Source organism: Acinonyx jubatus, chromosome D3 (genome assembly GCF_027475565.1).
Source record: "Acinonyx jubatus isolate Ajub_Pintada_27869175 chromosome D3, VMU_Ajub_asm_v1.0, whole genome shotgun sequence".
NCBI classification, from domain to species: domain Eukaryota; kingdom Metazoa; phylum Chordata; class Mammalia; order Carnivora; family Felidae; genus Acinonyx; species Acinonyx jubatus.
The window spans coordinates 41,982,198-42,009,984 of NC_069392.1; the positions used below are offsets into that span (position 1 = coordinate 41,982,198).

At 38.8% G+C, this 27,787-nt stretch overlaps 1 protein-coding gene across 1 annotated transcript; it reads right to left on the reverse strand.

The window, feature by feature from the left end:
* CLUL1 (clusterin like 1) lies at positions 1-27,787 on the reverse strand. Its single transcript, XM_015061847.3, has 7 exons — positions 27,682-27,787; positions 25,895-26,043; positions 19,864-20,031; positions 17,221-17,653; positions 11,669-11,806; positions 3,954-4,168; positions 1-180 (listed from the first exon to the last, which is right to left on the reverse strand). The coding sequence occupies exons 1-7, from the start codon at positions 27,785-27,787 to the stop codon at positions 1-3; spliced, it is 1,389 nt and encodes a 462-aa protein (XP_014917333.1).

Sequence of the window (27,787 nt, forward strand, 5' to 3'; positions counted from 1 at the left end):
TTAAAAGTGTTTCTTAAAATGCTGCACAGCTTTCGCCAGCACGTAGCTAATGAAGTTAGAACTGTCATCACTGTCTTCAGGAGGGATCTTGAGTGTGAAATTGGGAGAAGGCAGAATGCTCAAGTCTATCATTGTTTCATCTTGTTTGGGAAAATTCCCTTCATGAACATCTGGAACCACCTAAGAAGAAGGATTATACAGTAAAAGATTACTAAACCCCAATGCACATTCAGGATTAACTTAATACCACATTAGTCAGGATAGGCTAGGTTATGCTGAGGTAACAGAGTAGCCCCAACATCCCAGTGGCTTCATACAACAAACATTTACTTCTTGCTCATGTTACATGTCCATTTCAGGGGCTCTGTATAGCCTCCAACATTCAGGACCCTGGTTGACACTGGCAGGTCATCTCATGGCTGTAGCATGAGGAATGCATGGCTTTCTTTGTGCCCCTGGCAGACACGGAGAGTGTATAAGCCCTGCACTATCTCAGTCTAGAAATAACCCTTGTCAGTTTTCTTCATATTTCACTGGCCGGGACTTGTCACATGGCACCATTTAACAGCAGGAGGAGCTAGAAAATATGAGTGAGCAGGCAGAATATTTGATGAGCACTACCATCAGAGTCACAACTATTTATGTGATGCACCAAGTTTTATACTGTATTTTCCTAGGAAATTTACAATTTATGGTTGTTATGTGATTTTGGTGAGAACCAGTCATCTGAAAGTCATGGTGGTTACTCTCAATGAATTCTCAAGTGCACATACTTTGATTTTAATAATTTAAATGAAACTGTACTGACATGCAAGTTGATGTAACCTTAAGAGAACTATTTTTAAAACGTTTTCAAATAACCTCCTTATCAAAAAAAAAAAAAAAACTAAAGCAAAATCTTAAGAAGCCAAATAAAACTGATAATTTCTTAATTCTAGTATGTAAAGAAATAGCTAACATGATTTCTCCCAGCTCTTTTCCTTTTGGTGAATATCACCCACATAAAAACTGCATAAAGCATTTTTGTCTAGTTTAATAAATAATTATAAAGCTAACACCATGTAATTACAACCTAAAGGGCATAACTGTTTTTACTTGCCAGAAAGTTTACATACTTGTATATGCCTCTTCAGTACTTGCTGTGTTATGGCTTTGCACTTTCTGTTACATGGTGAAATAAGAGTTGTTTTGATAAAAATAACTTTTACGGGTAGTTCAGCCAAGTGGTTAAGTCCAGAAATTCTGGAGAAATGCTGCTTGGGTTTAACTCCCTGTTCTACCACTTGCTAGCAGTGTGACCTCAGACAAGTTGCTTAACTTCTCTGTACCTCATCTGAAAAATGTGAAAAACAATACCTTATAGGATCACTGAGAGTATTAAACAATCTGGTGTATGGAAAAAGTCCTTAGAACATTGCCTGACACATAGTAAGTGCTCGTTAGTGACCATGACTATTAGAAGAATTATCACTGAAAACCATAATTTTATTTTATATGGAGATTTTTATATAGAACTGCTTTTGTTGTCAATATAAAGAATTTTAGGTAAACCTATTAGTGTTACCCAGAGACACTAGAATGGAAACAAACTGCAGCATAGAATGGAAAATACTGACGATTATGAAAACAATTAACTCTTGGCTGTAACTTTCTAAAGACTGAAAGCCTACTCAACATTGTCTTCAGATTTTATTCTTCAAGACAAGACCTTTTCCTCATTAGCTGAAAGTGTGTGTTTGTAAGAATGATCAAGTATACTGAATTATTTTACTCCTCTAGAGTATAAACTAGCTGATGAAGGAAATAAGTCAGAGAATCAGCCGGGTTGGGAGAGTGACTTTCAGAACTGTTTGACTGTGGTCAACAGTTACAAATACATTTTTACATCATGACTCAAAAATACGCATTATATATGCATACACTCATATTTACACACACACATACACACACATGTAATGGAAATGAAAGTTCCATGATATATGCATATGATTTGTTAAGTACACTGCACTCTTTCTCCTTAGTCTGCCCTATTCTGTTTTGTTTTGTTTGTTTAATGTATTGGATGTGACTCTCTAAACCTATGTCTCAAACTTTCAGTTTGAAAGAGACAGATATATTAGGACACAGAATGTCACATATGTCAGATTCTCTGGAAACAGAGCCTGAGACTCTGACAAAAGCAATTTATTAAGGGTGCCTTCAGGTGAAACTTTTTGGGGGATTAGGCAAGCAACATAGGCAAGAGGGAGAAGCTAATCTAGGATGTGGCTTCAGGTGACTTCTGGCCTCAGCCTGATGCAGCAGGGAGCTCTTAAATGGCCCCAAGGGCAACCCTTTGGAGAAGGGTTGGGGAGAGGGTGAACAGTTAGCAGCGGCACTAGCCAAAGTTGGTAAGAGGATCCGTGGCAATCTGAGTAACGCACTGACATTACACACTGCACAAAATATTGCTTCTTCAGTTGCTCTGCCCAGTGATTTTTGTATCCAGGTCTTTTTAGGAATCCACCGATACTAACCTCTTCGGGAGTCACTAGCCTTGTTTGTTAACCTAGTGTGTGTTGTGGGAGTGAGGGTAGGAGGAGTTGGTCAGAAGAGAAATTCAGTCACTGTTTTATGGTATGCAACAGGAGCTATTGACTGAATGTGGGAAACATGGCATAAAGTGCAACTTCAGATGGCACTATGTTTTGATGTAAACATAATTCTCAAGGTAAGTCAGAAGCTTTTTGTTTCAAAGACTATTGACAGCTAAATTTACAAAGCCCTTGCTTTGAGTAAGGAACCTATACTAACTGCTTTACAAACATCAGTTTTGAGTTAGCTGTTATTATTTCCATTTTTTCAAGTGGAAAAACAGACCTAGAAAGGGTATGGAACGTTCCCAAACTTACTTAGCTGCTGAGTATCAGGGTCAGCATTTGAACTCGTTGCTTTACCTGTAAGTCTTGTCTCTCAAAAACTGCACTGATCAGGTTTCTTCAAGGTTACTTGCATAAGTTAATTATATTCCTATAGCTTTAAGCAGAATTGGCCATGTCTGGATTAGAAGATATTTTGCATTTTAAATTGGTTTTCTTTATAGAATTTCTTATTTCTTTTTGTTTGTTTGTTTTTTAACTTGTTTTATTTTTTTTTAATTTACATCCAAATTAGTTAGCATATAGTGCAACAATGATTTCAGGAGTAGATGCCTTAGTGCCCCTTACCCATTTAGCCCATCCCCCCTCACACAACTCCTCCAGTAACCCTCAGTTTGTTCTCTGTATTTATGAGTCTCTTCCGTTTTGTCCCCCTCCCTGTTTTTATATTTTTGTTTCCCTTCCCTTATGTTAATCTGTTTTGTCTCTTAAAGTCCTCATATGAATGAAGTCATATAATTTTTGTCTTTCTCTGACTAATTTCACTTAGCATAATACCCTCCAGTTCCATCCACGTAGTTGCAAATGGCAAGATTTCATTCTTTTTGATTGCTGAGTAATACTCCACTGTGTGTGTGTGTGTGTGTGTGTGTGTGTGTGTGTGTATACCACATCTTCTTTATTCATTCATCCATCGATGGACATTCTCTTTGCATACTTTGGCTATTGTTGATAGTGCTGCTATAAACATTAGGATGCACGTGTCCCTTCGAAACAGCACACCTGTATCCCGTGGATAAATGCCTAGTAGTGCAATTGCTGGGTCGTAGGGTAGTTCTATTTTTAGTTTTTTGAGGAACCTCCATACTGTTTTCCAGAGTGGCTGCACCAGCTTGCATTCCCAAGGAATTTCTTATTTCTAAGGACCATGCACTACATTGTAGCAGGTCAGCCTGAATGCAATCATGATGGAAATATGAATATCCTCCTACAGCTTGTTTTCAAATGCAGATGTACTTAATAAGTGAATTAACAGAAAAAATACCAATGTATGCACATGTAATCTCCATATCTGTTCTTGGGTCTCTCCATTACCTTTATGGAGTTGAAGGTGCTCTCAGTTCCTGGGGTCTGGTTTGCCAGTTCAGTCACCCAGCCAAATTGCTCTCTCATCTTCTCCATCAGATATGTGGTGTCCTCCAGGTGATGCTGGGTCATCTGGAGAATCTGGGCATATTGCTCATGGGACACGTTGACCAATCTGAGGGCCTCATCTACTTTTGTGTGCAGTTCAGGTACATCGGGACAGTCTAGCAAAGAAGAACGTAACATGGTAAAGGAAAATGCCCATGAAATTTGGAGTTGGGTGATGTGGGTTTAAATCCCAGCCCTTAAGCTTTCTATTTCCAGGCTTTTGATCGTGAGTGAGTTTTCAATTAGGTAAAATGGTTATGAATGAAATAACACTGTAAAGTGCTTGATCACAAGACAGTCACATATTGGTGATTTAGCAAATGTTCCTTTTCCTTTTCCTCCTTTTTTGTAATGTCTCTGAAGGTCATTTGGACGACTCACTGATATTCTGATTGGGACACATGGGAGACTGGGCCTCCCTGCCACCTTGAAGTTGAGTGTGGCCATCTTCAAAGTGATGTGTCTCTCACTTCTGGAGGAAGCCTAAAGAACAGTTAAGGATTTATCATGTTCCCCTTCCCCTGATGGCAGAACTAGTTCTCTTCCATATAGTGGAGGTATCAGGCCTTCCACTCAAACTGTAATTGACACAGCACAGAGTGAGAAATAAACCTTTGTGCTTACAAGCCGCTGAGATTCTGCAGCTCTGTGCTATATTGCACAACAGCCCATCTGAACTGAAACAGGATTATAGGAATTAACATAGCTGTGCTGATGAGCAACTTGTTTGATATTGTGTAAAGATTATCTGCAGACTATGGACGAGTCTGTGTTCGGGCATTTGGGACCGTAAGAGGTTGTTGTTATGGAAAAAGACCACAGACTTTCTACACTGTGTCTTTTCCTGTTTACTAAAAAGCCATGCCTTCAGGAAAATAGGGGTAGGAGAGAATTCACCCACCAGAGCTGGGTGACTACCTCATCTGAGGTCTTATACATCAATTTGTAGGTTTCTTTTTGATACTTAAAATATAACGCGAGATTCCCTGGCATCTCATACTTTTTCAGAAATCATTTTGAGATCTTTAGGAGAGGGAGACCCTTGTACTTATAAGGAAACCAACTTGTAACAGCATACTTTTGAAAAGTGATTCACGAAAACATTTTGAAAACAAAGGGAGTTACAGTTAAGATATAGTATACATTTCAAAGGAGATTCAGATATTCTTTTAAAACTTCATGTGCAACTTCAGAGTTGTTAACTTTTAGAATAGTAATATAAATATATAGATTTTAATTATGGGGGAAGAAGGTGGTGATTTTCCTCATGATTTAGGCAAGCAGAATTCTACAAAGGGACACTCATTTCCTCTTTAAGAGATCACCAGGAAAAAAGATTCTCATGGAACAAAGGTGAAACTTCATGCAAAATACAATCACACAGGAAAGGAAAAAGTAAAACTATATTCACAGATGACATGATCTTGTATGTAGAAAGTCCTAGGAATACATACACACAGAAAACTATAAAAACTAATAAACAGTTCAGCAAGGTTGCAGAATACAAGATCAATATATAAAAATCAGTTGTATTCTATATACTATGAACAAACCAAAACTGAAATTAAGAAAACAACTGCATTCACAATAGCATCAAAAAGAACAAATTGCTTATGAAAAAAATTTTTTTTTAATTTTTTAATGTTTATTTTTTTTTTAATTTTTTTTTCAACGTTTATTTTTTTTGGGACAGAGAGAGACAGAGCATGAACGGGGGAGGGGCAGAGAGAGAGGGAGACACAGAATCGGAAACAGGCTCCAGGCTCTGAGCCATCAGCCCAGAGCCTGACGCGGGCCTCGAACTCACGGACCGCGAGATCGTGACCTGGCTGAAGTCGGACGCTTAACCAACTGCGCCACCCAGGCGCCCCCTAATGTTTATTTTCGAGAGAGAAAGACAGAGAGAGACAGAGCATGAGCAGGGGAGGGCAGAAAGGGAGACACAGAATCTGAAGTAGGCTCCAGGCTGAGCTGGCAGCTCAGAGCCTGATGTGGGGCTCAAACTCATGAACGGTGAGATCATGACCTGAGCCCAAGTCGGACACGTAACCCACTGAGCCACCCACGCACCGCCCCCCCACCCTTTTTAAGAGACACACACACAGAGGATGAGCGGGGGAGGCCAGAGAAAGAGGGAATGCTCATGAAAAAAATTTTAAGTGGAGGACTTGTAACTGAAAACTAAAAAACATCTTTGAAAGAAATTAGAGAAGATTTAAATAAATGGAAAGACACGCTGATGGATTGGAAGACTTAATATTGTTAGAACGGCAATACTCCACAAATTGATCTATAGATTGCCAAATTTCCTTTCTGCAGAAATTGGCAAGCTGATCCCAAAATTTATATAGAAAGGTAAAGGGCCCAGGATAACCAAAAGAATCTTGAAAACGAAGAACAAAGTTGGACCATCACACTTCCCTAATTTCAAAACTTCTTACACAGTACAACTGTCAAAACAGTGTGGTATTGGCTTCGGACAGACATATGGATCAATGGAATAGAATTGAGAGTCCAGAAATAAACCCTACATTTGCTGTCAATGGATTTTCAACAAATATGCCAAGATAATTCTATGGGGAAAAGAACAGTCTTTTCAAGAAGTAGAGCTGAGATAACTGGATATCCAACTGTGAAAGAAAGAAGTTAGACTCCTCCCTCACACCATATACAAAAATGAACTCAAAATGTATCAGAGGGGCGCCTGGGTGGCTCAGTTGGTTGAGCGTCCGACTTCAGCTCAGGTCATGATCTCACAGTTTGTGAGTTTGAGTCCCGCATGGGGCTCTGTGCTGACAGCTCAGAGCCTGGAGCCTGCTTCGGATTCTGTGTCTCCCTCTCTCTCTGCCCCTTCCCTGCTCATGCTCTGTCTCTCTCGGACTCTCAAAAATGAATAAATGTTAAAAAAAAAAAAAGTATCAGAGACCTAAACATATGAACTAAATATGTAAGTCTGTTAGGTGAAACATAAGTATAAATCTATGGGATCTTGGATTAGGCAATGGTTTCTTAAATATGGCATCAAAATACAAAAATGGAAAAAAAGAAATAGACAAATTAGACTTTATCAAAATGGAATATTATCCTATTTCAAAGGGCACCATTCCAAAAGTAAAAAGGCAGCACATGGGAGAAAATATTTGTGAATAATATAGCTGATATGGGTTTAGTATCTAGAATATATTAAGAACTCTTACAACTCAACAATAAAAAAAAAAATAATAACATGGGGCAACTGGGTGGCTCTGTTGGTTAAGTGGCCAACTCTTGATTTCGGTTCAGCTCATGATCTCACAGTTTGCATCCAGCTCTGCACTGACAGCATGGAGCCTGCTTGGGCTTCTGTCTCTCCCTTTCTCTCTGCCCTTCCCCCAATCATGTTCTCTCTCTCTCTCTCTCTCTCTGTCTCTCTTCCTCTCTTTTCCTCTTTCTCTCTCTCTCAAATAAATAAACATTAAAAAAATAATAAAATTAAAATATGGGCAAAGGATTTGAATAGGCATTTCTCCAAAGGAGATACACAAATGTTCATATGGTAGATAGGTTTCCAACTGCAAGAGAGGAAGGACAAGCTTTAATTTACAAGCATGTTTCAAGTCTGCACTTTGGTCACATTTGCCAATGTCTCATTCACTAAGGACAGACCCATGGCCAAGCCCAGATTCATGGACTGGAAAAGCAGACTATCTCTTGATGGCAGAAACCACAAAATACTGTGGCCATTTTGTTTTTAATCTACAATACATACGTTCCCTTCTGCCTAGGAGAGGTCTCAATTTATGCCTATTGTTCTTAAGTAATTATTAATATTGCCTATGTCACATTCAAAGGAGATCTAATTTAATTGATAGTTATATGGTCATTTAACAAAGTGGGCAGGACACAGAAGTTCTTTGGTATAATTCCCATGTGCCTACCAACTATATTAAGAAATAAAATATTACCTAAATACGTGAAACTCCCATTGTGCCCCTTCCACATTAAAACCTCTCTGTTCTCTCAAAAGGAAACTACTATTTTGAATTGTTATATACAGTACCAGTAATTGATATGGAAAAAGAGGAAAATAGTCACTTACAGAAAATCTGTTTACAATCAAGGCCAGGGGCACCAGGGTGGCTCAGTTGGTTAAGCAGCCAACTCTTGATTTTGGCTGGGGTCAGGATCTCACGGTTTGTGAGTTCAAGCCCTGTGCAGGACTCTGCACTGATAGCACGGAACTTGTTTGGGATTCTCTCTCTCCCTCTCTCTCTGCCCCTAACCTGCTCATGCTCTCTCTCTTTCTCAAAAATAAATAAATATTAAAAAAGGATCATCTATTGTAAAAATAAAAAATTAAAATCAGGACAAAAATGTATGGTAAATAGTGGAAAAACAAAAAGATTTATGATCTCTTGGAAAATATTTATCAAATATAAGATTTATTTATTATAAGATTTATAAGATCTTATATCTATAATTATAGCTATGTACATAGTCTTAGAACAAGGAAAGAATCAAATATTGATTAAAGAGGCAAAATTATTGTTTGACAAAATGTAGAAGGGTTGTTTGTAATAGAAAAACATGGAAGCAACTTAAATACACTTAAGGAGAATGGGTAAATTGTGATATGCCTACAGAGACCAACACATCAGTGAATTAATGAATCAGAACATGTATTCATATGGCTAACTGTCCCAAACTATACTGTATAACCAAGCTGCAAAAGAATACATAAGCAATATATTTACACTGTTAAGAAAAAGTATCCAAAATTTGGAAACAAGGCAGAAGAATGGCTGCATGTTGGGGCACCTGGATGGCTCAGTCGGTTGAGTGTCTGACTCTTGATTTCAGCTCAGGTCATAAAGCCTGCTTAAGATTCTCTCTCTCTCTCTCTCTCTCTCTCTCTCTCTCTCATATTCTCTCCCTCTCTCTCCCTCTGTCCCTCTCCCCGGCTCATGTTTGTGTCCTCTCTCAAATTAAAAAGAAAAAAAAAATGGCTGCATACCTTTTTAATGTCATGTAAAACATTGCCTAAAAGGCCTGCCTACCTACAGATTCTTTGATTCTCTAAAGAAATGATCTTTTGTTGGATTTACTACTTAGTGTTGCTCAGGGCCAGAGAACATCCTAGATTGAAAAGTTGCAAATGGTTTTTGTCCAGTAGAGATATAAATTATTTTGGTCTGATAGAAAACATAACTGCAAAACTTATAGTTTTATTGCCCTTTAGGGCATAGTTTTATGCCCTTTAGGGCATAGTTTAGGGCAAAATTATATCTAATTTTGCTATCTGACTTTAACATTCTATCTTTGACTGTAAATACTTCAGTCTGTCCTGTACTCCTTTGTAACAGCTTTAATACTTTGCTGATTCCCTCATTAATGGGACAAATTAATCTTGACATGTGCTCATTTTATATTTGTACGAGTCATAGTTTTAAAGTTAAAAATGATACTTTGACAATATAAATTAAAAACATGTAACACATTGCCAAATATGCTGTGTGTATTATATATATATATACATGTGATAACAGTATAAAGAAGGGAAAAGAAATAATAAACACTAAATTCAAAATAGCAGTTTCCTTTTGAGGAGATAAAGAGGATGTGATTTGGAAGATCACAGAGGGAGTTTCATCTATTTTGGTGATGTTTTATTTCTTAATCCAGGATGTAGGCACTTGGGTTTTTATTCTTTTACTCTTTGTACATTTATAACAAAATGCATTTTATAATAAAAGTTTTAAGTTACATGGGAGCACATTAGAACGTTCTTTCCTTGATGTTTTACCTATGCAGCAGTCGATTAACATGGCATGTATTCAGGGTACCTGTCTGGCTCAGTTGGTAGAACACGCAACTCTTAATCTCAGAGTCTTGAGTTCAAGCTCCACACTGGGTGTGGAGTCTACTTAAAATTAAAAACAAATTTTTTTAAACACATTGCATGTATTCTATATTACCTGATTTGTACCATATCTGATGCATTGTCTGATGTATATTGATATCTGAGACATTTGTATTATATAATCTGATTTCTTCCATATTTTTTCCAGTTTTATTGAGCAGTAACTGACAGATAGAAGTATAAGGTGTAAAGTATGATGGTCTGATTTACATATGTTGTGAAATACTTATTGTAATAGGTTGAGTTAACATCCATCATATCATATAGATCCAACAAAAAGAAAACAAAATTTCTCCTTGTGATGAGAACTGTTAGGATCTCTCTTACCAACTTTCCTATACATCACACAGCAGTGTTAGCTGTAGTCATCATGTTGAAGGTTACATGCTTAGCACCTATTTATGTCATAACTGGAAGCTTGCATCTATTGGCCACCTTCCTCCAATCCCCCCTCCCATCTTCTGTATTATTTTATGATAGAGATTATTCATAAAAGTTCTTAACTGGTTGAAAGGAAGTTAGTGATACATAGATGGGATGTTTGCGTGAGACTATTTTTGTAGGCAGTCAGTGTATTTGTGTAAATTTTTCTGTTATAAAAAAACTTCTGTTTCTGTATGCAACCTTATAACTGTGACTTAAAAAGCAAAGACTTGAATAATGAAAATCATTAGTATGTCAGCCATTTTATTTAATCTGCAAAACACCCGTATAAAATAGATATATTATTGCTAGTCTCCAAATGATGAAACAGAGGTGCAGAGTCACTCAATTCACAATTCAGGAGAAATAACAGAAAGGTCCAGTTTCTATTCAACCTTGCTTTTTAGAATTTCCTTCCTTTAGCGAGGTGAAATGCAGAAACACAGGAATTGAAATCTCGTGGCTTTTGTAAGAAAATGTGTTGGGGCCCTAGCAGGTGGGAGGAGTGACTTTAGCTAAGGGAAGGGTGGGAGAAGGGGGGCTGCCAGGCAAGAGAAGGATTTCTCACCTGGGGAAGGAACCGAAGGCCACTCTTTGCTAGGTCTGGGAGGGGAAAGACTGTATGAGGAGCCACTTTACATATTTAAATTCTAATTAGTGATTTACCCACCAGCTGGAAAGAGTTAATGCCACTTAAAAATAAAACTCAGTTGGGGCGCCTGGGTGGCTCAGTCTGTTAAGCACCTGACCCTTGATCTCAGCTCAGGTCATGATCTCTCTCCATGAGATGGAACCCATATGGGGCTCTTCCTGCTGACAGCATGGAGCATGCCTGGGATTCTCTCTCTCTGCTCCTCCCCTGCTTGAGCTCTCTCTAAATAAATAAATAAATAAACTTAAGAAAAAAATGTAAAAACAAAAACTCACGTGGCTAACAATTTGCTTACACAATGGGAAGATTGCTTCCGTGGTGGGATTTTTTTTCCTTGTGGTAAAAAGGAAAGAGTGCCTTAATTTGCTCCTACTTCTCTTTTGCACACATTAGTGTTTCTCTGTCTTTAACCCCAAAAAGTTTCACAGGAACAGGAGGGAATTTTAAATAAGGAAAAGAGCGAGTTGGCCTACTTGTGAATAATAAAAGCTTATAAAACTATGCTGAGCACCCCTAGATGGAAATAAACATGCATAAAAAGTGCTTGAAGGAAAATAAATGAATCCATGATGCTTGCAAAAGTGTGATTTTGACCTCTGACCAGAATACTATTGAAACCTTGAGAAAATAATGATTATTTACCTTCCCACAGGTAATCCTGACATTTTTGGCATCTTGCATGAAACTGGAAACATTCTGACAAATTCTGGCCAAGTTCTGCACACGGTCCCCTGTTCTGCACAGGCAACATCTCTGAACTCAGACTTCCATGGTTAGAGTCTGCAGGTAACATAGTATTTACACATTAATGTCATTAGAGTCTGCATTTTAAAGGCATGGACTAGATGTCATTTCTTTGTCTTACCAGTTCTTTCAAAATCTTTCCATATTCAATCATAGGAAGGTCCATTGTTGTAACCATTTGCTAGGACAATTTGACATCTATTTAAAATTGCACATATTCTTTAATCCAACAATCACATTACTATTATTATTATTCATTATTATTTGTACACTCCTCCTTCAGAAAGGTTAATGCATATGGCTTTATTTTCTGGAGGGAATTATGAGGAATCTTTGGGAAGACGTACTTGATGGGATGTGAGAGGGCAGCTTTCATTTGTTTTGTTCTTTTATATATTTGAATTATTTTTTAATTTTTAAAAAAATGTTGATTTATTTTTTAGAGAAAGAGAGAGTGTAAGCAGGGGAAGGGCAGAGAGAGAAAGGGAGAGACAGAATCCTAAGCAGGCTTTGCGCTGTCAGCACAGAGCCTGATGTGGGGCTCCATTTCATGAACCTGTGAGATCATGACCTGAGCCAAAATCAAGAGTCAGACACTTAACTGACTGAGACACCCAGGCACCCCTACATTTGAATTATTTTAAATTTAGTGTGTCTTACTTTTATTATTTTTATTTCTGATGTCGATGGATTGACTAAATAGGGAGTTGTAAGCTGCTTTTCTCTTTGGATTTCTTTCTATTTAAAAATTTTTCTAGGGGCTCCTAGGTGACTTGGTCAGTTAAGTGTCCAACTTTGACTCAGGTCATGATCTCACGGTTTGTGAATTCGAGCCCTGCGTCAGACTCTGTCAACAGCTCAGAGCCTGGAGCCTACTTCGGATTCTGTGTCTCCTTGCTCTCTGCCCCTCCCCAACTCACACTCTGTCTGTCCATCTGTCTGTATGTCTTTCTCTGTCTCAGAAATAAATAAATATTACACATTTTTTAAAATTTTCTAATAATTATTTTAATCTTTTAAAGCCAAAATTGGGAAATACATTGGAGTTTCAAAGGCACTGGGAATATCTATTTCTAAAACTGGGTGGTAGGCATTTACTTTATTACTATTCCTTTTGCATTTCATATATATGATGTTATAAACAATGGATCAAGAATTTAGGAAAACATCTAAAGCAGGTCAACTTTTGAGAAACCCTTTTTTTTTCTGGAAGAACTAATAATCCATATGAAAATGATGACGTGAAAAAGAAGTAAATCCAACAGAAAATTGACAGTTCTCAACTGAGTGTTTCACATTAGGAAACATTTATTACTAATTTACAACCCAATGATTTTCTCCTATATTGAATCATCAACATTTTAAAACAAAACATTTCATTTTGAGATAAATTGTGAAATCTGTTGCTTAAAAACCTCTGAGGCATTGGTTACATCATGTGGTGTATAAGGCAACCATCTCCTTTTGTTGAATAGGAAGTCATTTCTTCTCAGCTGCCTTCCTGAACGGTCCCCTGTAGTCACTGAGGAGTTCTACTGTAGAGCTTGTCTCTGCTTCATGTACTGTTTGCTTTTTTACCTTCTCTGTTAGACCCTGAGCCCATTGAGGGAAGGGATTTGGTCTTATCATTTGAATCATGTCATTCTTCCATACCTTTTTCTGTCATTTCAGTTACAATGGTCTTATAGTTGTCCACTGATCTGTTTTCCTTTCTCTGGACTGAGCTCCTAAAAGTCAGGGGGCTGTGTCATAATCATGGTCTTATTCCCAGCATCTAGTTGAACACCTGGTGTGTAGATCGGGGATGGCAAATTCCAGGCCCATGTGATACCAGTTCCTCATTCTGTGCCATGGCATGACAGTAACCCATCACTGAGCTCTAGACCCTTCTAGGCAGCTACTTCCAGTGCTGTCACTCATAGCAACCATCTCCTCTCCCCACTTGCCTGTCTCCCCACCCCAGTCAGAGGGAAAATTAAAGGCAGCAACACTCTCCAATGTGGGATTAGAGCTCATATCTCCCAGCAACCAGCATTGCATCAGGCTACTGCACCACACAGTTTCATTCAACGCCATCTATCCTTGCCAGGGATTCATGAGGCAAGTGAGGACAACTGCAAGAGCTATTTTATTCTCTTTCAGTAGGAACTTAGGTCTAGAAAGATTGAGGTAGGAAAGAAATTCTCCCATATGGAGACAAAAATGAAATCACACTCAATCAAAGAAAAAAATACTAATAACCAAAATATTTCAGAATTTTTATTGCTGCCTCTTTCCTTTTAATGGTGTTCATTATTCAATTTTAGCTACTTTTCTAATTTTAGCACTTAGGACAATCATGACAAATAAAACCCATCCATGAAGGTTGCCAGATACACAGTGCTCACTCAGGCAATGTTGGCCATCGTAATTGACAAGAGGCTTGTATTCATTTCCTGTTGCTGTTGTAACAGAATACCACAAATGTAGTGGCTTGAAATAATACAAATGTTCTGGTTCTGTGGGTCAGAAGTTTGAAATGGGTCTCACTGGCCTAAAATCAAGGTGTTGGCAGGGGATTTTTTTTTTTCTGGAGGCTCTAGGGGAGAATCTATTTCCTTGCCTTTCCAATTTCTAGAGGCGAACTATAGTCCTTACTTCATGGCCCTCTTCCTCTACCTGCAAAGGCAGCAAAGTAGGGGCCTTCTCATATTACCATCTCTATGGGTTTTGTTCTGCCTCCCTCTTCCGCTTTTTAAAAAATGTTTATTAGTTTTTTTGAGAGAGAAAAAAAACTTGCATGTGAGCAGGGAGGGGCAGACAGAGGGGGAGAGAGACCATCCCAAACAGGCTCTATGCTCAGCGTGGAGCCTGACGTGGGCCTGGCTCTCATGAACCATGAGTTCATGACCTGAGCTGAAATTAAGAGACGCTTAGCTGACTGAGCCACCCAGGTGCCCCTCTTACCCACTTTGAAGAACCCTCGTAGCCACATGGATAATTCAGGATAATCTCCCCGTTTTAAGATCAGCTGACCAGCACCTCAATTCCATCTACAACCTTACTTTCCCCTTGCCACGTAACACAACATATTCACAGCTCCTGCAGATTAGGGTGTAGATATCTTTGGGCAGCTATTATTCTGTCTACACAGGGACAAAGCTCAAAATGTCTTCTGATTAGGCAGACTGTGCAGGCACATTAGGTTTATTCCTCACCTACCACCTGTCCAGAAAAGTAATGGAAATTGCTTGCAAATACCCTATGGCCCCTCCCTGACTATTTTTGATAGATAGTCTGCATGTGCTTATCCAAGAAGAGAATGTCTCTTCTGCTGAGCTAGCTCTGTGCTGTCAGGTAGGGTAGGGATAGCAGAGAAAGAAGAGTTGAAAGGTGTATCACAGGCCCTTTTGTTTTTGTTTTTCATACTTGCATTTACGTTACGTTTGCATTACAGGAGGCTCTGGATATGCCGGTTATCACCAAGGTGGGGGTTGTGCAGAGGGCCAGCTGAGCAGGGTGTGTGTGAATGGAGTGGAAGCTGGGGCAGAACTGGTGGAAACCTACGTTCTTACTTGGTGGGGTGGGAGGGGGTTGTAGTGATTGGAAAGTTATTTAGATTTCAGTGCAGATAATCACTATATACTCCTCTGCACATGTATAAGGATGTGCATCCACATATAAGGGTGCACACAATGTGAAAGATGGGGGAGGGGCACTATTTTGTTCTAATGAACACAAACAATGATATCTATTTAAACGTTCAGGCAAAAATTACTTAATATCACTCTAGCATTGATATATTTAGTCTACTGCCTTGATGCTTTTCCTGAATATTAGTGAATTTGGGACCTCAGAATAGAATACCAGAGAAAACACCTGACTTACAAGAAAAGTCCTCCAGACCCTGAAATAGAACCCAGCAATGATTCCAGTAATGATGGCTGTTCTCTACTCATGGAACAATGGGACGGGAAGGATGTCATGTATTGTTTTTTGGCTTTGGTTTCTGGTACTGTGAGGTAGCTCTATACTCTTCTGTATAGAGACCAGTGATGCCATGTCATGGCAATTTTGAGAATTTGATTCAGATGTTGCCAGCTACAGCTGATATAACTGGAAAATAGCTAGAAGGAGCCCATTTCTTTCTACATACAAAAAGCTCTGCGTGATTAACACATACAACTTGAAGAGTCTGGAGAGAAGTATAAACCCATGAAACTGGCACCACAATCTATGCCATAAACCTATCCATCACTTCCAAAAATGTCCTCCTGCCCTCTTATTTATTTATTATTATTGTCATTATTATTATTAACGATGCTTAACATAAGATCTACTCTCTTAGCCAATTTTCAAGTATACAGTGCAGTGTGTTTAACAATAGGCACTATTCTGCACAGTTGGACTTGTATGTTTAGGACTCACTCATCTTATGTAACGGAAGTTTTTTGCTCTCTGACCAACATCTCCCCATGTCCCCCTCCACTCAGCTCCCAGGAACATCATTCTACTCTTTGCTTCCATGACTTTGACTGTTTTAGATTCCTCATCTAAGCAGTATTATGTACTATTTGTTCTTCTGTGTGTGGCTTGTTTCACTTAGCGTAATGTCCTCCAGGTTCATCCATGTTGTCACAAATGGCAGAAGGAGCCTCTAGAAGGAGCTCGCTTTATTTTTCATGCCAGAGGGGTGCATTCTTTCATGTGGCTCTGTGGTCCATAAGACATAAATCTAAGGGAATGTAAACCCTACTTTGGCCCACCCAGCAGCTCTCATTTCTAAGATGCTGTGTCCCAGCCACTCCACAGAAACCCAAGGAAGGTACCTCCTTCTGTCTGAAGACACACTACAGCATTTTGTTTCCAACATGGTCTATCTTGGGGCATGTTTGGTATTGGTAGAAGGCAATTCTTATCCTTTACAGAAATTCTGATTATGTAGCTTTGGGTTTCTCTATAAGCATCTTCTATGGCTTTGTGCATAAATGTTATGATTTAAAGGATTACGGCAGTGATGCAGAGGAGGCTATGGAGGGCACTATGGAGGGCACTGGTTATATGTGACACTAGGCTTCTTCCCAAACTGTGAGTTGAGGAGTCTAGACTGATTTTAAAGAAGCCCCGTGATGTTCAGGCAGAATAGAGCAGAGCATATATACACAAGTTTTGATAAAGGGGGCAACCATTTTGTTCAACTTTCTCACCCTGCTAGCATTTTCCTTATCAGCTTTGAAAACATGCTTTAGAAAGACAGAACAGCCCCACAGGGCTATTGACAATGACGGAAGAGGGATGGTGTTTGGCAGACTTCGAAGCTTTCTCTAAGAGGCTCTGAAACGTCAATTATCCATAAATTGTCACTCTAAGAAACATTGTACAATGACTTAGAAATGTCTACCATTTCCAAAGATAAACAAAGCTTGACCTTAGTATTGACATCTAAGTAAAAATCATCTTTTAATACTTGCCTTTGTCTTGCTTTGGTAAATCTGCTATTGCATTCAGCGTCTCGGTGACTGCCGTGCTGATACTGTGATAAACAGAGAGACTGAAATTACAAAACAGCTGGAAGAAGCTGGGAATGTCCCAACTTTGCACAGGATCCATTTTTTTCTCTGGTTCTTTGGATAAAACCGGAAGAAAGCTAGGCTGCGTGGAGTTTGTATCTGACATGAAATATGATTGAAAAGCCTGGTCAAATTCTTGCTGCATCTGTTTGAAGACGTTAAGGCTCCTGTTAAAGAGAAATCTCACATCCACGGTCAGCTGGCTGAATACATTCTCTATTTGGGCCACTTGTGCGTCCTCCTCAATGAATTTTTCACTGACAGGGAGATCTTTTTGATTATCTTCATGGAAAGGAAACAAGTATTGATACATCTTCCTGAAAAACTGTTCGACCTGTGGGGTGAGGTGGAGGATAGAAATGGAATAAGAGATTAATTTTCTTTCTAGACTGTTTCTTTTTTAAAAATCAACTTTATTATTTTTTTTTAAATGGAAAGACAATTGACATGGGCCATTTCTTATTGTAAATTTTAAAGTCAACTTGCAGTGGTCATTCCAAATCAAAAATAATTCTGGGCAAGGTAGGAAAAGGTGACTCATTTTTTAAGATAATTTATTAACACTCTTATAACTTTGACTTTGTTTGTGGAAATAGGATCTGAAATTCTTCCTTGTTTAACCAAAGGCCAAGTTTTTAATATTGTTGGCAAGCCACAGCCTGATGTAGCGGCAGAGGCTGGCATGTCAGGGTTTAAAGGGTACTGTGTAGGTTGCCCCAAAACTGTGAAAAAAGCTCTTGCCTTTCATCTCTGTCTTAGGGTTTTTTGGTTTTGGGGTTTTTTTGTTTTGGGGGGTTTTTTTTTTGGTTTGTTTCCTTTAGCGTAATGTTGTTAGTGACTTTATGGTCTTCTCTTTCTTGTCTCATAAATTAGTCCATGGAAAGGAAAAGATAAACACATTCATACTGAATTATAGATGCCTGACAGAGTTAAATAGGCTACTTAGGGATGGTTACATATTAGTAGTGATCAAAGCCCTCTTTGGCTAGAGTCAAAGAAATGAATCTCTAATTGTAGAATTTTACACTCAGTGGGAGAATATTTTCCAGGAGTCACACCATGCCCTACATCCATATGACTTCCAGGTTTGTGCTAGAACACAATTGTCCTTATATGGTAGCACTGTTGAAAGCTATGGAGCTATGGAGCATACCAACTATCAGACATCACAGATGTAGCATCCCAATGCTGTTCAAAGAAATCCCCAGAAATTCTTATATTATTCTTGCCTTTCTCAAAAAGTAATCTGGGTGGGGGCCGGGGTGGGAGTTGGGACCCCTGGGTGGCTCAATCAGTTAAGTGTCCAATTCTTGATTTTGGCTCAGATCATGATCTCATAGCTTGTGAGATCAAGTCCCGTGTCAGGTTCCATGCTGACCACATGGAACCTCCTTGGGATTCTGTCTCTCTCTCTTTCTTTCTCTTTCTCTCTCAAAATGAATAAACTTGAAAAAAAAAAAGTAATCTGGGTGGATTGTCTGTCCCTCTCTCTGCCAGCTTGTATTTGCCTGAATCCATCCACAAAAACAAACTTCAAAGCCCCAAGAAATTTTCATAAAGTCACACAACTGGCACAGACAGGAATGGTTCCCAAATCTCTGACTTCCAGCCAATGCTCATTCCACTGTTTTCCGGTATATTGGAGAGTGACAATGGCTATAAAAATAGAGCAGATGCAATTAACAGTGGAGGCAAATTAACTTGGCAAATGAATTGTCCTAGGGGTTGCTCCCTCTATAACTGGGTATGGCATTGCCAAGCCAGGAGCCTACTGTAAGTAGTGCATGCTGTAATATAGAGAGGGAAATTTCATTGCATTTCATATTCAGCTCACGTCTCAAATGGGAAGAGAAATTCAGGCCAATAGAATAGGAGACTTTTATGGGGCAGAGCTTATCCTATTCAGGTCACCACCCTCTGTGATTCCCTCTGCCCAGACAGATAGCCAAAGGGGACAAAACAAACAAACATGCCAGTCCTATAGGGAATGCATAGATATGGTTAAAGAGGGCATGAATGTGTGCATATGTGTGTGTTGCTGTAAGAGGGCAAGCCTATTGAAGGAGAGATTCAGGAGGCAGAGGATGTCTTCAAATGTTTGGCCTCCAGAGAAAAAATTAAAGCAGGTTGAAATCAGAGACTGTAATACTATTATTTAGAATGAAATTCAGCAAACATTTATTAGATACCTAATGCTTAAATGAAGACAGCTAACATGTGGTCCCTGCCCTCAAAGAGCTTACAATCTAGTGGGAACGTATTCACAAAGGACAAATACAAGACAGAAAGATTCAGGATATTTCCAAGAGGGATATACACCGTGTCATTAAAGGGAGAGATGAACACTGAATGACTGTTTTATCTTGTAATTTGAATATACACAGGTGATTTGTACATAGCATGAATGTTAGATTCTAGGTCACAAAAGGCCAATATCAGGTCAGGCATTTCTATTCTAAATAGTAAAATAAATTAATTTTTAAAAATTAAGCTGGAGTATGTACCTCAAGTATTCTGAAACCTTGAGCTCTATTTTTCCCTTACCGTATTTTTCATAGAGGACCAGCTAGATTGGCAGGTTGTGTAAAATCTCATGCAGTTACTCTCCAGGCAAGACTTGCATTCGTCCCAGGAATCTGTCAAAGACACCTGGCATAGACTTTGTTCTTCTTCCAGATGTTCCTGAACTTCATTCATGAGTTTCAGGGCTTCCTAATTAAAAAGTAGAAACAAATATCCTATGAATGGATAAAGAAGATGTAGTATATATATACAATGGAGTATTACTTGGCAATCAAAAAGAATGAAATATTGCCATTTGCAACTACGTGGATGGAACTAGAGGGTATTATGTTAAGTGGAATTAGTCAGAGAAAGACAAATATCATATGACTTCACTCATATGAGGACTTCAAGAGACAAAACAGATGAACATAAGGGAAGGGAAGCAAAAATAATATAAAAACAGGGAGGGGGACACAACAAAAGAGACCCATAAATATGGAGAACAAACTGAGGGTTGCTGGAGGGGTTGTGGGAGGCGGGATCGGCTAAATGGGTAAGGGGCACTAAGGAATCTACTCCTGAAATCATTGTTGCACTATATGCTAACTAATTTGGCTGTAAATTAAAAAAAATTAAAAATTAAAAAAAGAAACAAATGTCCTATTTCCATTTCATAACTCTATGTGTACCTTAGCTGATTTTTAAAATATGCGTATTCTGATGTACTTCTTTACTCTTTCTTTGTGCCCCTAGCTGTTAACAGGTCTACCTGAATGCTTTCTGTTTGTTTAACGAAAAGACACTGGTTGATCCTTACTGAAGACTGAAAGTCTCATCCATCTGTTCATTCATTTATTCCTTCTTTCAACAGCTATTTATTGGGTACTTGTGATGGGACAGACATTCCACTAGATGCGGGTGAATTAGGATGTGGTCTCTACTCTGGGGGATGACTATAATTTACCTGTTTACTTGTCTGTCTTCACATGTAGTTCTTGGAAGATGTGGAAAGTGGGCTTTAAGGTTTATAAAGCTGACAAATTTATTTCCGTCATTTATGTTGCCTTTAATTTTTGTATGTTCTTAAACATTGCAAGAAAGGGCAATTCTTGTATATCAAATCGGATCTGCCCAGCCAGTTACACTCTAATTGCAGACTTGCCGGTGTTCTGAGGTTGTCTTTCTTCTTGTCTATATTCCGAGTGCTCCCCCTCGTGGTGCCTTGCTGTATGTGGTCAGGTCCCACGCCGGGTGGTAAGGAGCCTGTCCCTGAGAATCTCAGCCCTGCCCCCAGGACCTCCCCCAAGGCCAGCACCCCTGCCTAGACCCCTGGTCTCCTTGCTAGTGTGGACTTCTAAAGACAAGCTCCCTCCAAGCCTGAGACCTAGTTCAGGGGAGTGACTGGATATAATGGACTCCTCCATAAAACAGTCTCAGAGCTAACAGTGACTCCCTTAAGTGAAAACCACACAGTGGAGGCAAAGTTTCTGTACTTAAAACCAATTTAGTATTGATTTTTACCTAATGGAAAAGAAAAAGAAATCACCTTTCCCTGTCATGTTAAGCCCAAAGAACTAGTTGGGCACTGAGAATCTTTTGAGGATTTCCTTATCTCCTTGGGCATTGTAGATCAATTTGGGTTCCTACATCTTCTCAAGAAAGTTACCCCACCATAGCTGGAAACAATACTGCCCACATTTCCTCAGTCAGTACCATTTTTATTTTATTTTATTTTATTTTATTTTATTTTATTTTTATTTTTTAAATGTTTATTTTGAGAGAGAGAGAGCATGACAGAGCATTAGCAGGGGAGGAGCAGAGAGAGAGGCAGACACAGAATCCGAAGCAGACTCCAGGCTGAGAGCTGTCAGCACAGAGCCTGACCCAGGGCTCGAACTCACAGTGTGAGATCGTGACCTAGACAGAAGTTGGACACTCAACCAACTGAGCCACCCAGGCGTTCCAGTCAGTACCAATTTTAAATGTCTTGTTCATTGTCACCATAAACCGAAATCCCAATATTTCCAATTCCAAACTACACTCACTGTGTACCTTTGTGCAAATGGCTTAACATCTCTGAGCTTTAGTATCTTCCTTAGCAAATAAGAATAGCAATAGGATTTACCTCTTAAGGTTTTGTATTGAGATAAACAAGCAAGGCACATAGTGTGCCTCGATTTCCTTCCACTTCCTTCTGAGAGCACAACAAAAACCAATTACCAAATCACATGTCCCAAGTTTTGGTAGTGTAATGTTGCCATGGAGGAAGATCTTTGGGGAGAAATGCCCTGCCCATTCCTTCTGTTTCCCCCTAAAATGTCCTACCTGCTGACTATTCCTGTAGTTTACAGATTTTCAAAGTCCTATATAAACTTGGTGTGGGGTCAAATCACTTTAAGCCACCCTGGAGTTTCTCACTTTCAGTTAATTTCAGATGCTCTCTGAATATTAATATTATATTAATATAATATTAATTATTAACCATTAATAATTAATTGTTAATCATTAATATTTGTATTAATATATTAATATTATATTAAATAATATATTGATAATCTCTGAATATTAATATTATATTACTATAATGTTAATTATATATATTATATAATCATATATTATATTTATATAATATTAATTATATAATATATATATAATATATGACTATATAATATATATAATTAATATTATATTGGTATGATAATATTCAGTATTAATAAGGAGGGGCTGTGAAGGGGTTTGTGATGACCCTAGGTCACCTGAGGATGGGTAGACTGGGGGCACCAACCCCATATTTGCTAAGTCATCATTTGCCAAAAGTATCCTTTATCCTCAGTTTAAATTTAGGGGGGTACCTGCGTGGCTCAGTCAGTTGGGCGTCTGACTTCAGCTCAGGTCATGATCCTATGGTTCATAAGTTTGAGCCCCGCATCAGGCTCTGTGTTGACAGCTCAGAGCCTGGATCCTGCTTCGGATTCTGTGTCTCCCTCTCTCTCTGCCCCTCCCCCACTCACACTCTGTCTCTCTCAAAAATGAATACACGTTACAAAAATTTTTTCTTTAAATAAAAAAAACATAAAGTAATTTTAGGGAGGGGGACTCAGAGTTAAACTGGTTTTTCTTTTTTTAAATTAAGTTTTTGAGGCTTCAAACCTTAAGAGTATAATTTAATGAATGTTTATATAGTAAGAAGGTTTTTAAGAAAAAAATCCTGTTAGTTCTTGGGATTCCTGAGGGCAAACTGAAACTGACATCTGTTTACTTGACCCACCCCTAACTGAAGCATTCTTTTGTTAGTATTACACCCTTGACTTATGGGGAGGCCAGAGAAAGGGACAAAAACAGAAAGTCACTGGGTCCCAGAGGCACAGTGCCGACAGCTGATTTTCTCTGGGGTCATTCATAACTGCGCTGGGTTAACACGCTCATGGACATCATGAGCCTCAGTTTCCTTAGCTGTAAAGGGAAAGTAATAGTTTATGCAGATGTTGGAAGGATTACTACACATGATATTGTGTTTTATAAAGGGCCTGCAAATGATATCTAGTGTCATTATTCCCAGGGGCCAGCTCACAAGCCCATCACAGAAGAATCCAGCTCCACAGGCTTTCACATTATCCTTATAAGGAGCTATTTTTGACTTCCTCAAATCTTTTGCTTGCTGTCCAAAGGGAGGAGGGTTTGCAGCTGCTAGTCAAGTGATCTCCTTTCCTTGCTAGGGACCCTGTGCCACAAGGGGTATAGGTGTGGCTGTAACATCAACCAATCTGGTGACAGGTTCACAGATAACTTTGGGGTCAGCCTGTCACACAGACCTGCTCCAGTGGCTCAATGGACACCCAGAGGCCACTGTACTCAGAAATAAAGAATTCCAGCAGCTATCTGCAGTTGGTGGCCTCCAACTTTACATGTTTATAGGTATAGGTGTAGGGAGGAAATATTAAAACTTTTATTTTTAAGTTTTAATTTAAAAACTGATCCCCTATCTCTATCAAAAGTACATAAACCTTTTTAAAAAAGGGGGCACCTGGGTGGCTCAGTCGGTTGAGCGTCCGACTTTGGCTCAGGTCATGATCTCACGGTTTGTGGGTTTGAGCCCCATGTTGGGTTCTGTGCTGATAGCTCAGAGCCTGGAGCCTGCCTCGGATTTTGTGTCTCCCTCTCTCTCTGCAACCTCCTCGCCCTGTGCCCAGCTCTCACTGTTTCTATCAATAGTAAATAAACATTTAAAAAAATAATAATTAAAAAAATTGATGGTGGGGAAGGAGAAGTAGGTGGCGGGGTAGGAGAAGTAGGGAGTTGTTTAATGGGTACAGAGTTTCAATTCTGCAAGATGGAAAGAATTCTGGAGCTTGATTGCACAGAATTGTGAAGGTATTCAGCACTATTTACCATACACATAAAAATAATTAAGATGGTAAATTTTATGTTATGTGTATTTTACCACATTTATAAATTTTTAAAAATAAAATTTTAAAGTAATTTACTCTCAATGTTAAAATTTAGAATACTTTCCAAATTATTTTGTTACAGTTTTGATTTCCTCTTTGATTTAAGGGTAATGTTGAAAATAATTTTAAAAAATAATTGAATTGTTTTGAATGTTATGTTCATTGTTAATGTTATTAAACTGTGAGCCATGCAATGTTCATAACTTAGAAACGTATTAAGCTTAATTCTGTAACATATGAACAATTTTTAACATCTTCTCTGGATATTTGGATATATAGTTGACCTTTAAAAACATGGGTTTGAATTGCATGGGTCCACTTATAGGTGGATTTTTTTCAATAAATACAGGATGGTACTATAAATGTATTGTCTTTTCCTTATGATATTCTTAATATTTTCTTTTCTCTAGCTTTATTGTAGGAGTACAGTACACAATGCATACGACACACAAAATATGAGTTAATTGACTGTTTATACAATTGGTAAGGCTTCTGGTCAACAGTAGGCTATTAGAAATTGTTTTGGGGGAGTCAACAGTTACATGCAGATTTTCGACTGGAGGTCAGCACCCCTTACTCCCACATTGTTCAAAGGTCAACTGTAATGTGTATTTCCCATTGGTAAGATATATAGTTTGAACTGTAACTATTAAGCAAAGGCATTTGAATAAAGAAACTTATTAGGCTGATGTACTATTTTATATACATTGGTGCTCTCTTGTGGTGCTTATGTCAGACCACTGCATGTCACCAACTGCTCGAGAGGACCATGGGGAAGTGGGTCCTCCACATTCCAGGAGCATCCACACTGGTTCCCTCTCTCTTTGTTCCCTTGGAGCCGATTGCAATGAATTGCCATTTAGAGGGCTCAAGTGAATGATGGTTTTATTATTTAGTTTTAACTAAGCTAGCCCTCACCAAATGGGCAAGAGTCTTCAAAAGATTCTTGATAAAAACCAAACAATACCCATGAGATTAAAAAATATGAATAATTTAAGCTCAGGTAGACAAGACGCAAGCGGCAGAGCTGAAACGTCTTCATTATAAGCTCTTTGTTGGTCACATGACAAAGTAAAACTATGATCTAATCAGACCTGGCCATCAGCTAAAAAGTTTCAAAATATTTTCCAGATTATTTGAAATATGGATTTAACATCCACCCTAGCTAGTGATGAACCTCATCCTACATCTATTTTGTGCCTTGATATATTAATGGTAGCAATTCGTGTTTCTAATTTACAAATAAACTAATATGCATAAATTTAGGAGTGAACACTAAGAATAATATTAGTAATAGGGATGGGGGCTCAAAAACCTTTGGAGACCACAGATCTAGCCAAAAACTCCATGAACACTTTTGACTCCATATCCGAAGTCAGAATGGACTAAAGATAAAGTATTTTTAAGAAAGTAGCACTTCCCCAACAGAGATGAATCCCTCAAATTCCTGGATTTGGAGTCCTGCACAGGCCCACTCTGCCTTTGAAGTTTTCATCCACTAAGAGCTGCTCTCCAGAAAATCTACTGTTAGGGAAAATAAGTAAGTCATCAACTGCACTAACAGATGCAGAATTTATGGTCTAGCTATATTTAAGAGCAGGTGTTATTCCCAATTACTGTACCTGCTTTTCTTCTTTGCATTTCTTCAGGGTTTTCATTAGATTGGTGTGTTCCTCCTCTCTTCTTTCCATCATGATTTTCATCTGCTTCATGCCAATCAAAGCCTTCTTCACTTCTTCGTCTCCATCTATGTCTCCAGCCTCAGGAAAACCTAAAAGAAGCATTGCAGTTTTTTCCTTTTGAGAGCTGATCAAATTGCAGTGTATCAGAATACAATAAGTTCACCAGTTTTCATTATGTCCCTTAAATAGAGACTTAGCTGTTCTTTTGCAGCATCAAATTCTGGAAGCAGATCACAATGGATTGGCTGTTAGCTGCCCCACGGACACAGCTGCCATGTAGATGATACCTTCTATTCCTTGTGTCTGAGCTCCTAGACAAGTCAGAGTTCATTTAACCTCATTCTTGTCCTTTCACTCAGGGTCTGTTTCCAGTTATCCATTTTTTTTTTGTCATTCACTTAAAACTCAAGTGTGTTTATATTAGAAAAAAATTCAGATTATCTTCACAGACAATTTATATTAAATGCCAAATGGGAACCTCAAACACAGCGAACAGTTGCCCTTTCTTTCAGCTTCAATTACCTTCCCAGGAGGCATTAAAACTAGAAAGTATCTCATATAATACAAGATTCTTTAATAACCTGCTGGACATCTCTTACATACCCTTTTAAAAATTGTATTTACTTTTTTATTTTAGAGAGAGGGAGAGAGAGCATGCAAGCAGGAGAGAGGAGCAGAGGGAGACAGGGAGAGACAGAGAGAATACCTTTTTTTTTTTTTTTGAGTTTATTTGTTTAATTTGAGAGAGAAAGAGCACAAGTAGGGAAAGGGCAGAGAGAGGATCTCAAGCAGGCTCTGTGCTGTCAGCATAGAGCCCGATGCAGGCCTCAATCTCACGAACTCATGAGATCATGACCTAAGCCAAAATCAAGACACTTAACTGACTGAACCAGCCAGGTGCCCAGGCACAGAGAGAGAGAGAGAGTGAGAGAGTGAGAGAGAGAGAGAGAGAGAGAGAGAATTCTAAACAGGCTCCGTACTCAGCATGGAGCCAGGTGCAAGGTTCAATCCCACAACCCTGGTGTCATGACCTGAGATGAAATCAAGAGTCTGACACTCAATCGACTGAGCCACCCAAACACCTCTTTTCTACATCTTGAATAAGCTTTTGGTGGGTATAAAATTCATTGTCATTCTCTCTTTGCAGTAGTCAGTGTGGCTTCCAAAGGAACTTATTTTTGTTTCTGAGTTTAATCATAGACCTTCCTAAAGCAGCATTTTAACTACTTTATTTTTCTAAGTATTCAGTACCCAAAGCATATATCGTCAAGCAAAGGTCACAAGTTCATGAACATAGACTAACCAGATTCAATGTCACTATAACCCATTCTTTCACTATTTCAGGAATACTGCACAGATAACTTTAATTGTTTAAATTTTTCAAATGCTAGAAAAGAATTTCACTGTTCGTTAAAACCGTGCCGAGAGGACACCAAACATCTGGATGATACCAAGAAATGCAGCCCGAAAGTTGGCAAGTTTTATCTGTGTGATAGCAAACATCTGGATATGTGAACATTCTCAGATACTCGGCTGGAATTCTCTACTTTTATTCCAGATGTTTGGCATCATGTCTACTTGGTTTAAGTGCTGAGAGAACATCCTACCGTGAAACTGGAGGGCCATAATGAATACGGTTATCTCTCAACCGTAAATCACTTGTATATGCCAGCAACACATGCAAACATGCAAACAGGACACAGAGCAGATAAAGAAACCAAACATACCCTTCAGGTTTCCATGGATACCGGCTTTGTCCTTCCAAGTAGGTGCGCAGTGACGTCCTTCCAACCATAGCAGATACACAATAAACACCAAGAGTGATGGCTCCAT